At 47.0% G+C, this 13,913-nt stretch overlaps 1 protein-coding gene across 50 annotated transcripts in view; it reads right to left on the bottom strand.

Annotated features, from left to right (window-relative positions):
• The window catches only part of ARMC9 (armadillo repeat containing 9), a 180,867-nt gene that overhangs the window by 33,462 nt on the left and 133,492 nt on the right, over positions 1–13,913 (bottom strand). For all 50 annotated transcript variants that reach the window (XR_012421558.1, XR_010580129.2, XR_012421552.1 and 47 more), the window contains one exon: positions 9,504–9,608. Coding sequence is in view for 36 of the 50 variants with exons in the window: in XM_074010479.1 (XP_073866580.1) it covers positions 9,504–9,608 (105 nt within the window). In the remaining 14 variants the exon portion in view is untranslated. The remainder of the gene's footprint in view (positions 1–9,503; positions 9,609–13,913) is intronic.

Genomic DNA, 13,913 nt, shown 5'->3' with positions numbered 1-13,913 from the left:
ATGATCAAGAGGCAACAGGCATGTGAATGAAGATATCAAGGCAGAGTTACCACAGAACTCATGAAACTTCATATGTCACATGGTCATTTTATGTGTGTGTGGGTTTTTTTTGAGAGAAGGTCTTGCTCTGTCACTCAAGCTGTAGTGCAGTGGTGTAATCACAGTTCACTGAAGCCTTGAACTCCTAGGCTCAAGTGATCTTCCCGCCTCAGACTCCCAAGTAGCTGGGACTACAGGCGTGTGCCACCATAGCTAATTAATTAATTTGTAGAGATAGGCCTTCCTATGTTGCTCAGGATGGTCTTGATCTCCTGGCCTCAAGTGATCCTCATTCCTCAGCCTCCCAAAGCACTGGGATTACACACTGAGCCACCATGCCCAGCCTACATTTGTTTTTGTTTTTGAGACAGAGTGTTGCTCTGTCGCCCTGGCTGTAGTACAGTGGCACAATCTCGGCTCACTGCAACCTCTGTCTCTGGGGTTCAAGCAATTCTCCTTCCTCAGCCTCCTGAGTAGCTGGGACTACAGGCATGTGCTACCATGCCTGGCTCAGTTTTGTATTTTTAGTAGAGATGGGGTTTCACCATGCTGGCCAGGCTGGTCTTGAACTCCTGACCTCAGGTGATCCACCTGTCTCAGCCTCCCAGAGTGCTGGGATTACAGGTGTGAGCCACTGTGCCTGGCCTTAATTTAGATTTAGTGGGAAAAATTTCCAAGATTCACAGTACCTTCCACGCGTAGTCAAACGACTGCTATCTGTCCTGGTGTAGAAATGGCCTCTAGTAATTCTCTATGTTGTAGAGTATTTGTGAATAATCAGTGTGCAAGAAAATGTCAAATGCCCCCCATTACAGTTAAGCGGTGGCAGAATATGCCATTCCAAAATATGCCACTTTGGCTTAGGATTATTTTGCGGTAAAGGCACTTGATACAAGAAGGACATCCTAATCTTCCTCTTTTCTTCCTGAAAACAAGAGATAAAAACTCACATGTGAAAGATGCTCTCCGGGCACCAGGAGAAAAAACCACATGTTGTCAGAGCTAAGAGAATTCTGTACAAACAGACCTGGGTAACATGATTCTTATCTTCCTTTAGCCTCCCCACATAATTTGGTAACTTTTCTACAATTGCCCCTCTTTGTTCAACCTAGTTTAAAAGCATTTAGGTTCTGCCAGTTCTTTTCCCTTTCATTTCCTTAGGAGAGCTTCCACGTCACATAAAACTTATAGAAATGTATGTGCTTTTCTCCTGTGAATCTGTTTTACATCAATCTGATTCTCAGGCCCAGTCAAAAATCCTAGGGGATAAAGGTAAAACTTTGCCTCCCCATAGAGTGTTTCGCTTTTGTTGTTGTTGAGACGGAGTTTCACTCTTGTCACCCAGGCTGGAGTGCAGTGTTGCGATTTTGACCCATTGCAACCTCTGCCTCCTGGGTTCAAGCAATTACTCCTGCCTCAGCCTCCTAAGTAGCTGGGATTACAGGCATGTGCAACCACGCCCAACTAATTTTTGTATTTTTAGGAGAGATAGGATTTCACTGTGTTGGCCGGGCTGGTCTTGAACTCCTGACCTCAGGTGAGCCACCCACCTCGGCCTCCCAAGGTGTTGGGATTACAGGCGTGAGCCGCTGCGCCCAGCCTAGTGTTTTTATGGAAGAAACTTGAGGATGGTTTTCTCAAATTTAATAACAAAACGGTCACGCACAGTGGCTTACGCCTGTTATCCCAGCACTTTGGGAGGCTGAGGCAGGAGGATCGTCACTCAGGAGTTTGAGGCAGCGGTGAGCTATGACTGCACCACTGTACTCCAGCCTGGGTGACAGAGTGACATCATATCTCTAAAACAAAACAAAACGAAACAAAAATTTACATAAACATTTTCTATTATTTTAAAATTATTTTCCACAGGTGTTGATTTAAATTTTTGTCTTTTAAATATGTATATATATATATATATATATTTTTTTTTTTTTTTTTTCTGCAAGACATAGTCTTGCTCTGTCGCCCAGAGCTAGAGTGCAATGGTGCCATCTCGGCTCACTGCAACCTGTGCCTCCCAGGTTCAGGCAATTTTCCTGCCTCAGCCTCCCAAGTAGCTGGGATTACAGGTGCACACCACCATGCCCGGTTAATTTTTGTATTTTTAGTAGAGACGGGGTTTCACCATGTTGTCGAGGCTGGTCTGGAACTCCTGACCTTGTGATCTGCCCGCCTTAGCCTTCCAAAGTGCTGGGATTACAGGCGTGAGCCACCACGCCCAGCCTATACATGTAATTTTTTAAGTAAAAAGATTTACAGGGCATTACCAAGAACTAAATGTGAGGCCAAAACAAAGTTTTTTAATCAATCAATATTAAGAAAATCTGATCAAATATGTTACAGGAAAGGCCGACTAATCTTTTTTTCTTTCTCGGTAGAAAACATCAAAAACATCGTCGTATATGTAGACAAAAACATTACATTTTTATGTTCATGCTTGTAAAACATTACCAATTTGCCATATACAGAAGCAATCAAAGGGCATAAAACAAAAGATATATGAAGAAAAACTATGAGGTGTTTGCCAAGCAGCTAGTTAATATAAACATTATTTTCCTAGATTTTACAATGTTTGTGTTATCTCTCAATTTTTAAAATTTGAATTTGTACTTGGGGGGCTAAGGTAGGAAGATCGCTTAAGCCTAGGAGGTTGAAGCCACAGTGAGCCATGTTTGCTCCACCACATTCCAGCCTGTATGACAGAGACACTGTCGCAAACAAACAAACAGACAAACAAACAAAAAACTGAATTGGGGCCAGGTGAGGTGGCTCACACCTGTAATCCCAACACTTTGGGAGGTTGAGGCGGGCGGATCACTTGAGGCTAGGAGTTCGAGACCAGCCTGGCCAACACGGTGAAACCCCGTCTCTACTAATAATACCAAAATTAGCCAGGTGTAGTGGCACATATGCCTGTTGTTGTAGCTTCTTGGGAGGCTGAGGCATGAGAATTGTATGAACCTGGGAGGTGGAGGCTGCAGTAAGCCGAGATTGCGCCACTGCACTCCAGCCCAGGCAATAGAGCAAGACTGTCTCAAAAAAAAAAAAAAAAGTGAATTTCACTATGATTTATTTTATAATTCTCATTCCACATAAGCACTCTTTTTTTTTTTTTGGACAAAGTCTGGCTCTGTTGCCTAGGCTGGAGTGCAGTGGCGCGATCTTGGCTCACTGCAACCTCCGCCTCCCAGGTTCACACCATTATCCTGCCTCAGCCTCCTGAGTAGCTGGGACTACAGGTGCCGCCATCATGCCCGGCTAATTTTTTGTATTTTTAGTAGAGACGGGGTTTCACCATGTTCGCCAGGATGGTCTCGATCTCCTGACCTTGTGATCTGCCTGCCTCGGCCTCCCAAAGTGCTGGGATTACAGGTGTGAGCCACCGCGCCCAGCCAAGCACTCATTTTTATATCAGATTTTGTATTCTGTTATTTTAGAGAAGGTCTCCCAAGCCCTTCTAAGCTGGAGGCCTCACAAAGTCTGAATCTGCCCCTCTGACAGGCAGGTAAGAGATGAAAAGAGCCTGGGATCTGACAGCCCCCACACACCAGGAATTTTTAGCTGGTTTGATAAGGTAGGACTCTCTGCTATTTGCACCTCAGCCCAATCCTAACTGATAAGGAAAGATAACAAGAGATAGTGATTATCTCTGGGTAGGTAGAGTTACCGTTGGTCTCTATATTCTGTTTACTTTGACTTTTTAGAATAAGCATACATTGCTTTTGTAATTAGAAAATAAGAAACAAATGGCAAACGAAAAGGATTCAAGATATTTTGGGGTTTGGGATTTTTCCCTGCTTGTTTGGTTGTGTTTTAATGTACAAGAATATAGATATTGAGGCCAGGTGCGGTGGCTCACAAGGTCAGGAGTTCGAGACCAGCCTGACCAACACCGTGAAACCCCATCTCTACTAAAAATACAAAAATTAGCCAGGTGTGGTGGCGCATGCCTGCAATCCCAGCTACTCAGGAGGCTGAGGCAGGAGAATCCTTGAAACCAGGAGGCGGAGGTTGCAATGAGCCGAGATTGCGCCACTGCACTCCAGCTGGGGCAACAGAGCGAGACTCTGTCTCAAAACAACAACAACAACAACAACAAACAATATAGACATTGAGTCAGTTCCAACAAATCCCCTAATAAGCAGAGGCAATGGCTCTTCAACCATTGCAGTCACATGGGGCAGGAATAATTGACTGAAAAGGGATTAGGAAATGCCCCAAAGTGGAGACACATGTGAAAAAAAAAAACCCTAAAAGTAATATTTGGAAATACAGGCCTTTTCTCTTCTAGTTTTGGTTTTTGTTGTGAGCAGAGAGGGACAGGAGATCTCAAGGTGCACTGCAAGCCACCTCATGCTTCTGCCCCTCTAGGCACAGCAGGACAGGGGACAGCAGGATTCCAGGGCCCTCTCCTGACTCCAGGTGCTCGCCCAGGTCTGAGCCCAGCCTAGGAGGGCCTCAGTTCTGCACGGTGCCATGCTGCAGAAGACAGGCTGGGGGCGGCTGCATTAACACCCTGAGTTCTGTCCAAATGGCCAGGTCTCCAGGACCCAGACTCCTGCTTCAGAACCACTTCAGGGTAAAATAAAAATGCCCACTCCTGGGGTACTGCCACAGCCTCAGATTCTCTGGAGGTGGGGCCAGGAACCTGCACTTTAACCAGCTCTTTTGGGGATTCTTAGGAAAACTAAATGAATCTGGGTTCTCACTTGATGGAGGGAAAGGAAGTGTGGAAAGGGAGCAATTCGCATTCACAATAGACATTCTCCCAAAACTGAGTCTGTGATGAAAACACAGATCATATAGTAATTACGGATATGTCACACGGGTTGGAGCTCTCTCAACTTGCAAGTACAGAATCCACTCACCTGACAACGGCCAGTGCTGCTGCAAGGCGGCCCGGCTGAGCGGTAAAAGGCAGGTGGGCTCAGGTAACACCTGGAAGCGACTCAGCCTTTCTCAGCCTCAGTGCCCTCCTCTATAAAATGCAGGTACTAGTGGAAGATGCCCCGTAAGTTTGCTGGGAGGATTCAGTCAAATGGAGTCGTGTGAAGCAGTCAGCACAGGACTTGGCCCATGGCATGTGCTGAATTAATCTGAGATTTGCCTATTACTGTTAAAGGTCACTTTGAAATAAAAGCAAAAAAAACTGGGATTCCATGATTCTGTCATAAATGTCTATATCCTTTAACTCAGGTGATGGAGCTATTTAAGTCAGAGCATTCTTCTTAGGAAGAATTGTTTTCTATTTGTATTTGTATTTATTTATTTTTACAATAATTGTTTGTTTATTTATTTTTGCACTCTAAGGCTGGAGTGCATGGTGCAATCACAGCTCCCCGCAGCCTCTGTCTCCTGGGCTCAGGTGATCCTCCCACCTCAGCCTCCCAAGTAGCTGGGACTACAGGTGCACGTCACCATACCTGGCTAATTTTTAAAAAAATTTTAGTAAAGACAAGGTTTCCCTACATTGCCCAGGCTGGTCCTGAACTCTAGAGCTCAAGCAATCCTCCCACCTCGTCTCTTAAAGTGTTGGGATCACACGCGTCAGCCACCGTGCCCGGCCAGAGGCATTGTTGATTACTCAGCACAGTATGCATGGCACTAAAAATTTCACAAATGCTAGAGGCAGGAGAAGCAGGAGGAAAGTCAGCAGTCTTGAACTCTGACGTTCACAGCCTATGGGAGAACAGCACAGGGCTTCACTAGAATTATGAGTAAGCAACACATCTCACGGGGCCATTGCTACTCCTGCAAGCCTCGGAAGAGTGACCTGTTCTCTGTCACTAGCTTTCTGAGATCGCCGTGCTCTTCAGCATTTTCACAGCCTGTGCTCTGCAGGGCAGAGGAGCTGTGTGGGAGACCTGGAGGGTGGGGACTAGCAGTGTGGCCCTGCAGGGAAGGGGTGGGCTACTGGTCCAGGATCCTGGGAATAGCTTTCTCTCATCCCTGAACACTCTGGCGGATGCTCCAGTTGCACCTCCACCCCTACCCCCAAGCTGCTGGCTGGTTTTTAAATTACTGGCGTGCACCATGATTGGTTCCTGGGATTATGGTCAGGAGGTATGGTGTAGGGCCTAGACTCTATCCTTAACCCAGATTCGGTGGTCTGGGACAGGCCCTCACTCTGCAGGATCACACCTGCCGGCCACTGACCACTCCTAGCTGTTATCTACACCGCTCAGCAAGAGCAGTTTTAGCTGTTTGACGCCTTCTGTAAACTTCTTGAAGGTAACAGCTGTGTCTTAAGCCTCTTCGGCATTCCGCTGTGTGGGGCAGATGGCACAGGTTCAATCAAAGCTTTTGGAATATAATTTTCTGACAGAATGTTTCAAAAAGCCAACATCTTTAGACTCATCTTGACAAATCTGCAATGTGCCCAGTACATCAGATCACGACTTTCAGGCACATATTTTCCAGTGAAATGTCTTCTATCTTGGTCAGAGCTCCTCAGCTTGGCACACACACAAAACGCAACAAAAATGTGAATTTACAGGCCTTTCATGTACCACAAGAGCAAGGGCATGGCAAGGTGGGATCCCATCTTCTGAGATCCCCAACCTGGCACACAGAGGCTGGCAGGCTGGCAATGTCAGATCACAAGACCGAGTGACAGGGCGGTGGGGGATGGCCCCATGAACGGGGGCAGTGCTGGGAGCACGCGTCCGGCCTCAGCGCTTACTGCTCCACATTACATTTTCTAATCAAAATGTTCATGAGATCCTATGGTGACCTGGTGGGGTCGGCTGAATGGTGGCCCCCAAAAGCTATGCCCATGTCCTGACCCCTGGAAACTGTGAATGAGTTTACTTGGAAAAAAGACCCTTGTAGATGTAATAAGGACCCTTGAGATGAAGAACTCATCCTCGGTCACCCGGGGGACAAGCGTCCTTACAAAAGACAGAAGAGGGGAACGCCATGTGAAGGCAGGCCAGGGACTGGCAGGTCGCAGCCACAAACCAAGGATGGCCTGGGGCTACCAGAAGCTGGAAGAGCAAGAAGGGTCCTCCCACAGGGTCCTTGTGGGGAGTTCAGCCCTAACGATACCTTGATTTTGGATTTCTGCCTTTCAAAACTAAGACAGAATAAATTTCTGCTGCTTTAAGTCTGCAGTTAAAGGTGCTTTGTTACTGCAGCCATGGGAAATACCAAATTGTACTGGCTCTTCCCATCTACACAGCGGATTCTGTGTTTCTCAGTGCTCACATCTCCACCCACTGCTTCCTTCTAGTAAAAGCGTCATCCATAAACATTTAGGAGGTTTAGAACTGCGTATCATGGTAAGATGGTATCATTTCCAGATGCCATTACACCCGGGTTACTGACTGATTTGAAAGCTCTGTGTCTTTGTGCCTCGCCAATCTGCATGATTAAACTAGCAGTCTCACCATGTTCTGCACCTTGCTTTTTTGTTGTTGTTGAAGATGTTTACCATATCAACAGAAGATCTCCCCCATGGCATTTCACTGGGGAGAGGTCCTCTAAATTATTAACTGAGCACTGTATTCAAGCTTCTGTCTGACCTGCCTGCAAATGGACATCCTTGCTCACGTTTACCTGCCTGCGTGTCTGCCTGTGCAGCAGTGTGGTCAGGGGTACATGCACCGCGGTCTCAACAGGTATCACCACGTGCCCTCTGAGGAAGCCCCACCAATTTGCCTCCTCTGTTTTCCTCACCGCCTGCCCGTGAAGCAGAAGTGTCTCGCAGATGCTTCTATCCTACCACATGGAGCCGCGTCTCTGACAAAGCCAGCATTCTTCCAAAGGGAGACACAGGCCTAGTCACGCCTTAGGCTTCCATCAACAACTTGGAACCTTGACGGGTGCAATTCTGACTTTTCCTGAGCACCTCCCTGCTCGACCTAATGTAAACAGCTCCACAGCCAATTAGACTCCTTTGATCCTCGAGATGTTCTAAGGAATGGCAGCTACTGGTCAGCAGCTCCTATCCCTGAAAGGGGTCGCGGTGGTTCCCCGCCCCCCAGCCTCCATCAGTCACATCCCTCCCTGCCTTCACAGAGTGAAAATATAGTGGATATGTTAGAACATGAGTCAAACCAAGTCACTTCCTTGCTCTCACCTCCAGTGGCGTCCTAGCTCTCGTAGAATAAAATCCAAAACCCTTGCCATGACCTACAAAGCCACATGGTCTGGACTGTGGCTGTCTCTCCAACCTGAAGTCCCACCACCACGCACTGCACTCCAGCTTAGAACTCCTGAAGTTCCACAGGCGATGAGGAAGCGATGAGGGCCAGGTGACCAGGCCGCCCAGTGTTCTGGGGAGGTACTGAGGGTCTGGCTGGGGGGTGGCAATGGGACCTGGTAGGCACTTTCTGCTTCCACCTGCTCCCATAAAGGCTCCGGCCACCTGCATGCATCGTCTTTCTCCTTCCCAAGGCTCTGGCTGTGCCAGTCACTTGTTGAGACACTGGTTCCACTCTTCTTCTCCAACAACAACCTGCTGGCTATGAGGACACTTTGGGGTCCAAACAACTGACCGAAGCAACCGCCAGCTTCAAAGTTCTAGGAGCCTCTTTTAGTGACTCTTCTACCCTATGTGCTCAGCTGTCCCACACAGGGTTTCAGTCTGAATTGGTCTTGGTTCCCGGCAATTGCTGCTCCCTTCCAGACCCTTACACTCCAGCATCCCACCTGGTCCCCCCACTTGCTCTCTGAGATACCTGCGGGCCCTGGCACTGCTATCCTCTCCTGAGGAGTGGCTGCTTCCTCCCGACTCACACCCTGCCCTGTTTAGCTGGTGGGTCGTAAGCCGGTGGTTCTGGAGCTGGCTGAGCATCCAAGCCAATCGGAGCTCTCAGAGGTCAGCTTAAGGCCCCATCCCAGATGGTGACTCCATAGGCCTCTTAGATGCTTGCACTGACCACTGGCTCCATCCTGAAACACCCCTCCCTTCTGTTTCCATGACCCTCTTCAGTTCTCCTGAGGACTCCGTGACTACTCACTTTCTGGCCTTCTTGGGTCCCCTCCTTTCTCCCATCCTGACTGCCGGAATGCCCCTCCTTGCTCAGTCCCCACTCTCCACACTGTGCTTCAGCGGGTAACCTCATGGGCTATGATGGTTTCAGCCAACACCTCTGCGCCAATGACTTCCAAGTCTACCTCAGTACTCCCTTCCAATACAAAAGGCATGCAGAAATTAAAAAGTGGGATGGTAGGCGATTGCTACTGGGGTCAGGCATACCTTCTGATGTTCCAAAGGCCCCTGGCATGTGCCTTTTAGTTATATCTTTCCCCAATCCATATACCTGTCTACTTGTGACAGGCAGCTAGGGCCACAGTGCATTTCAGGGCCACTGAGAGAAGACTGGCTAACATGGACCTTCTCATAAACACAGTATGGTAACAAACCAAACTAAGCCCTCTGTGTCACTGAAAACACGAAATCCATCCACGTCCATCTGGCCTTTCTGTTTCAAGATCCCCACCCTTCATGTGGCACTTACCCCCAGGTACTCCGTGGTCAGAAGCTTCTCTCCTGAGAGTTCTCCGAGCTGGGGCTGGATCAGTTCGTCTTTGTCCAGATCGGCTTCCATGATGTCATGGTCCTCCTATTTCAGGAGACATGGGATGAATGCCGTGGACACCCTGCCACAAGCTCCCAAGGGGTGGCTCCCCAGAACATGTAGTTGTCATGAAACAAGAAGGCCTCAGCCAACTACAGCAACTTGAAGGCTTATGTTCCAAGGGGGCTCAGGGGTAGTCTGCCTCTGTTCCCAACCTCTCCATGAAGACAAAAGGGACAAGGCCAACCAGCCTCTTCAGGAAGCTGGGAGCCTCCATTGCTTAGGTGTGTGGAGGTTCTAGAAGGCTCTTTAAAGTCTCTCCTAATCACAGTTCTCAGAACTTATCTCTCTGTGAGGTCAAGGCACCATATGAACAGTCAGTCAGTCACTATTAAGCACCTTCATATATACAGGCCTTATGGGGGATCGGAAACTCTAGAATAGGTTTGCTCGTCTCAAGAAAGTTTACAGCCAGTAAGTAACAAGACTCAGCAAAAAGGGCAGCACTGTCCTGCTTCTGGGAAGACGGAGTGGATGTTCCTTTCCATATTCCTCCCACTGTGTACAACCAAAAACACTGGACACTACCTATAAAAGAAATATAAGGTGACCCTGAAAGATGGAGAGAAGAAGGCAGACTGCCTAGGGGCCTTGAGACCCAAGGATGACAGCTGGTGACGTCCCTGGGTTTTCTTTTCTTTTTTGAGATAGGGTCTCACTCTTGTCACCCAGGCTGCAGTGCAGTGGCATGATCACAGGTCATTGCGCCCTTGACCTCCTGGGCTCAAGCAATCCTCCCTTCTCAGCCTCCCAAGTAGCTGGAACTACAGGTGTATGCCACCACACCTGGCTAATTTTTGTATTTTTTTGTACAGACGAGGGTTTGCCAGGTTACCCAGGCTGCCTGGGTTTTCTTTTTGTTTCGTATATGCCACATTTGGAGCCTAAGAAACCAACAACCAGAAATGTCAATGTTGAAAACAAAAAAAGTCCCCCAAAGCCTGCTTCCTTTAGCCAAAGGACCAGGACAGGGGAAGGCTGGCATGACAGGAAAATTTTAGGAAATAAACACTGGAGAAAACATGGTAGCTAAACTCCCACCTGCGCCAGCAAGGGCCTCAGGAGCCCCAGCTGTACCCTCACCAGGCTGGGCTGCACAGCCCAACACCCCAGGTGGTGATACCAGAGAAGGCTGAGTAGACAGCAGTTTTATCCTTGGTGGGCGGTAAGGAGGCCCCTACCCCACAATGTAAGTGAAGACCAGGTGGGAGCCTAGACTTCTACCCACACTTGGCAGTGACCAGATGCCCCTCACATCCTTCCTGGGGTGGTGTCAGAGGAGCCGTGTGGGGCGCAGTGAGTGATGGGGTACTCTTGTCCCTTCTAGGCAGGGAGGCATTAGTGGAGGCGTAGTGGGGATCCAGGACCCCCCATCAACTGGTGTCAACCATGCCAAGCGTGGAACCTGGAATTCTACTCAAACTTGGCAGTAATTAGAAGGAGTCCCTGCAAGGAGTCCCAACAAGGCAAACAAAGCAAATAAAAGCCATACAGATGAGAAAAGGAAGAAAAACGATCCCTATTTGCACTTAATATGACTGTCTATGTAGAAATAAGGAATCTACAAAGAAACCACATACACACACAAAAAAACTCTCCTAGAAGTAACGAGTTCAAAAAGCTCACAGGATATAAGAAAAACATATAAAATCAATTTCTATAAACTAGTAAGGAACACGAACATTGAAATTAAAAATATAATGCCATTTACAATTGCTCAAAAAAAGAGAAATAGGCATAAATCTAACAAAACATGTACAACATTTGTATGCTGAGAACTACAAAACTCTAATGAAAGAAATCTGTCGGCAGGGCGCAGTGGCTCACGCTTGTAATCTCAGCACTTTGGGAGGCCAAGGAGGGCGGATCACGAGGTCAGGAGATCGAGACCACGGTGAAACCCCGTCTCTACTAAAAATACAAAAAATTAGCCGGGAACGGTAGCGGGCACCTGTAGTCCCAGCTACTCAGGAGGCTGAGGCAGGAGAATGGTGTGAGCCTGGGAGGCTCAGCTTGCAGTGAGCCAAGGTCGAGATCGTGCCGCTGCACTCCAGTCTGGGCTACACAGCGAGACTCTGTCTCAAAAAAAAAAAAAAAGAAATCTGTTGGGCGCGGGGGCACATGCCTGTAATCTCAGCACTTTGGGAGGCTGAGGCGGGCGGATCACCTGAGGTCAGGAGTTCAAGACCAGCCTGACCAATATGGTGAAAACCTGTCTCTACTAAAAATACAAAACTAACCGGGTGTGCTGGTGGGTGCCTGTAATCCCAGCTACTTGGAGGCTGAGGTAGGAGGATCACTTGAACCCGGGAGGCGGAGGTTGAAGTGAGCGGAGATCACGCCACTGCACTCCAGCTTGGGCAAAAAGGGCAAAACTCTGTCTCAAAAAAAAGAAAAAGGAAATAAAAAATTCAAATAAATACAGAACCACACCTCATTCATGCATCAAGAAGACTCAACATAGTTCTCCCCATATTGATTTACAGGGGTAATGGAATTTCTATCAAAATCCCAGCAAGAGATTTTGTAGTCATAAGTAAGATTATTCTAAAATCTATATGGAAAGGGCAAAGAATATTGAACACGTTGGCCGGGTGTGGTGGCTCATGCCTATAATCCCAGCACTTTGGGAGGCTGAGGTGGGCGGATCACGAGGTCAGGAGATTGAGACCATCCTGGCTAACATAGTGAAACCATGTCTCTACTAAAAAAATACAAAAAAAAATTAGCCAGGCGTGGCGGCAGGTGCCTATAATCCCAGCTACTCGGGAGGCTGAGGCAGGAGAATGTCGTGAACCCGGGTAGTGGAGCTTGCAGTGAGCCGAGATTGCACTACTGCACTCCAGCCTGGGCGATAGAGCCAGACTCTGTCTCAAAAAAAAAAAAAAAAAAAAAAAAGGAAAAAAAAAAAGAAAATTGAATACACTAAGACAGTTTTGAAAAAGAAGAACAATATGGAAAGAATCAATCTACATGATTTCAAGCTATAGTAGTCCAGATTGTATGCTACTGGTAGAGGGCCAGACACATAGATCAATGGAATGGAACAGAGAACTCCAAAACGGACCTACACAAGTATGTCCTGTGGGTTTTAGACTAAGGTACAAAAGAAATTCAATGAGAAAGGACAGTTCTTTCAACAAATAGTGCTGGAGAAATTGAACATTTGTAGGAAAAAAACTGAACTTCAATCTAATTCTCATATCTTATATAAAAATCAACTCAAAATGAATCATGGACTTAAATGTAAAACTAACACATTTTTAGAACAACCCATAAAAGGAAAAAACTGATAAACTGAATTTCATCGAAAAATTTAAAAAGTTGCTCAGTGAAAAGACCCGTTTAAGAAGATGAAAAGGAAAGCTATAGACACGGAGAAAGTATTTGGAAACTATATATCCAGCAGAAAACTAGTATCAAAAATAAATAAAGAACTCTCAAAACTCAACATTCAAAAATACCCAAAAAATCTAATTAGAAAATGGGCAAAAGACATGAAGAGACACTTCACCAGGGAGAATATACAGATGGCAATAAGCACATGAAAAGATGTCCAATATCATTAGCCATTAGGGAAATGCAAATTAAAACCACAATGAGATATCACTACATGCCTCTTCAAATGGCAAAAATAGGCCGGGTGCAGTGGCTCATGCCTGTAATTCCAGCACTTTGGAAGGCCAAGGCAAGTGAATCACTTGAATCAGGAGTTTGAGACCAGCCTGGCCAGCATGGCAAAACCCCCGTCTCTACTAAAAATACAAAAATTAGCTGGGCCTGGTGGCACGTGCCTGTAATTCCAACTACTTTGGAGGCTGAGGCAGGAGGATTGTTTGAGCCCGGGAGGCCAGGTTTGCAGTGAGCCGAGATTGCACCATTGCACTCCAGCTTGGGTGACAGAGTGAGGCCCTGTCTCAAAAAAAAAAAAAAAAGAAAAAGAAAAAAAAGGCAAAAATAAAAAACATTGGCAATACCAATTGCTGGCAAAGATGCAGAGAAACTAGATCACTCAAACATTCCTGGCAGAAATGTAAAATAACGCAGGTCCTCTGGAAAACATTTTGGCAATTTTTTAAAAAGCTAAACATCCTGGGGCCAGGATCGGTGGCCTGTAATCCCACCACTTTGGGAGGCCGAGGCGGGTGGATCATGAGGTCAGGAGATCAAGACCAGCTTGGCCAAAATGGTGAAATTCTGTCTCTACTAAAAATACAAAAATTAGCTGGGCGTGGTGGCGGGCATCTGTAATCCCAGTTACTTGGGAGGCTGAGGCAGGAGAATTGCTTG

Source organism: Macaca fascicularis, chromosome 12 (assembly GCF_037993035.2).
Source record: "Macaca fascicularis isolate 582-1 chromosome 12, T2T-MFA8v1.1".
NCBI classification, from domain to species: domain Eukaryota; kingdom Metazoa; phylum Chordata; class Mammalia; order Primates; family Cercopithecidae; genus Macaca; species Macaca fascicularis.
Note: the sequence above shows the minus strand (reverse complement) of the source record. Positions and strands in the feature narration are given on the sequence as shown.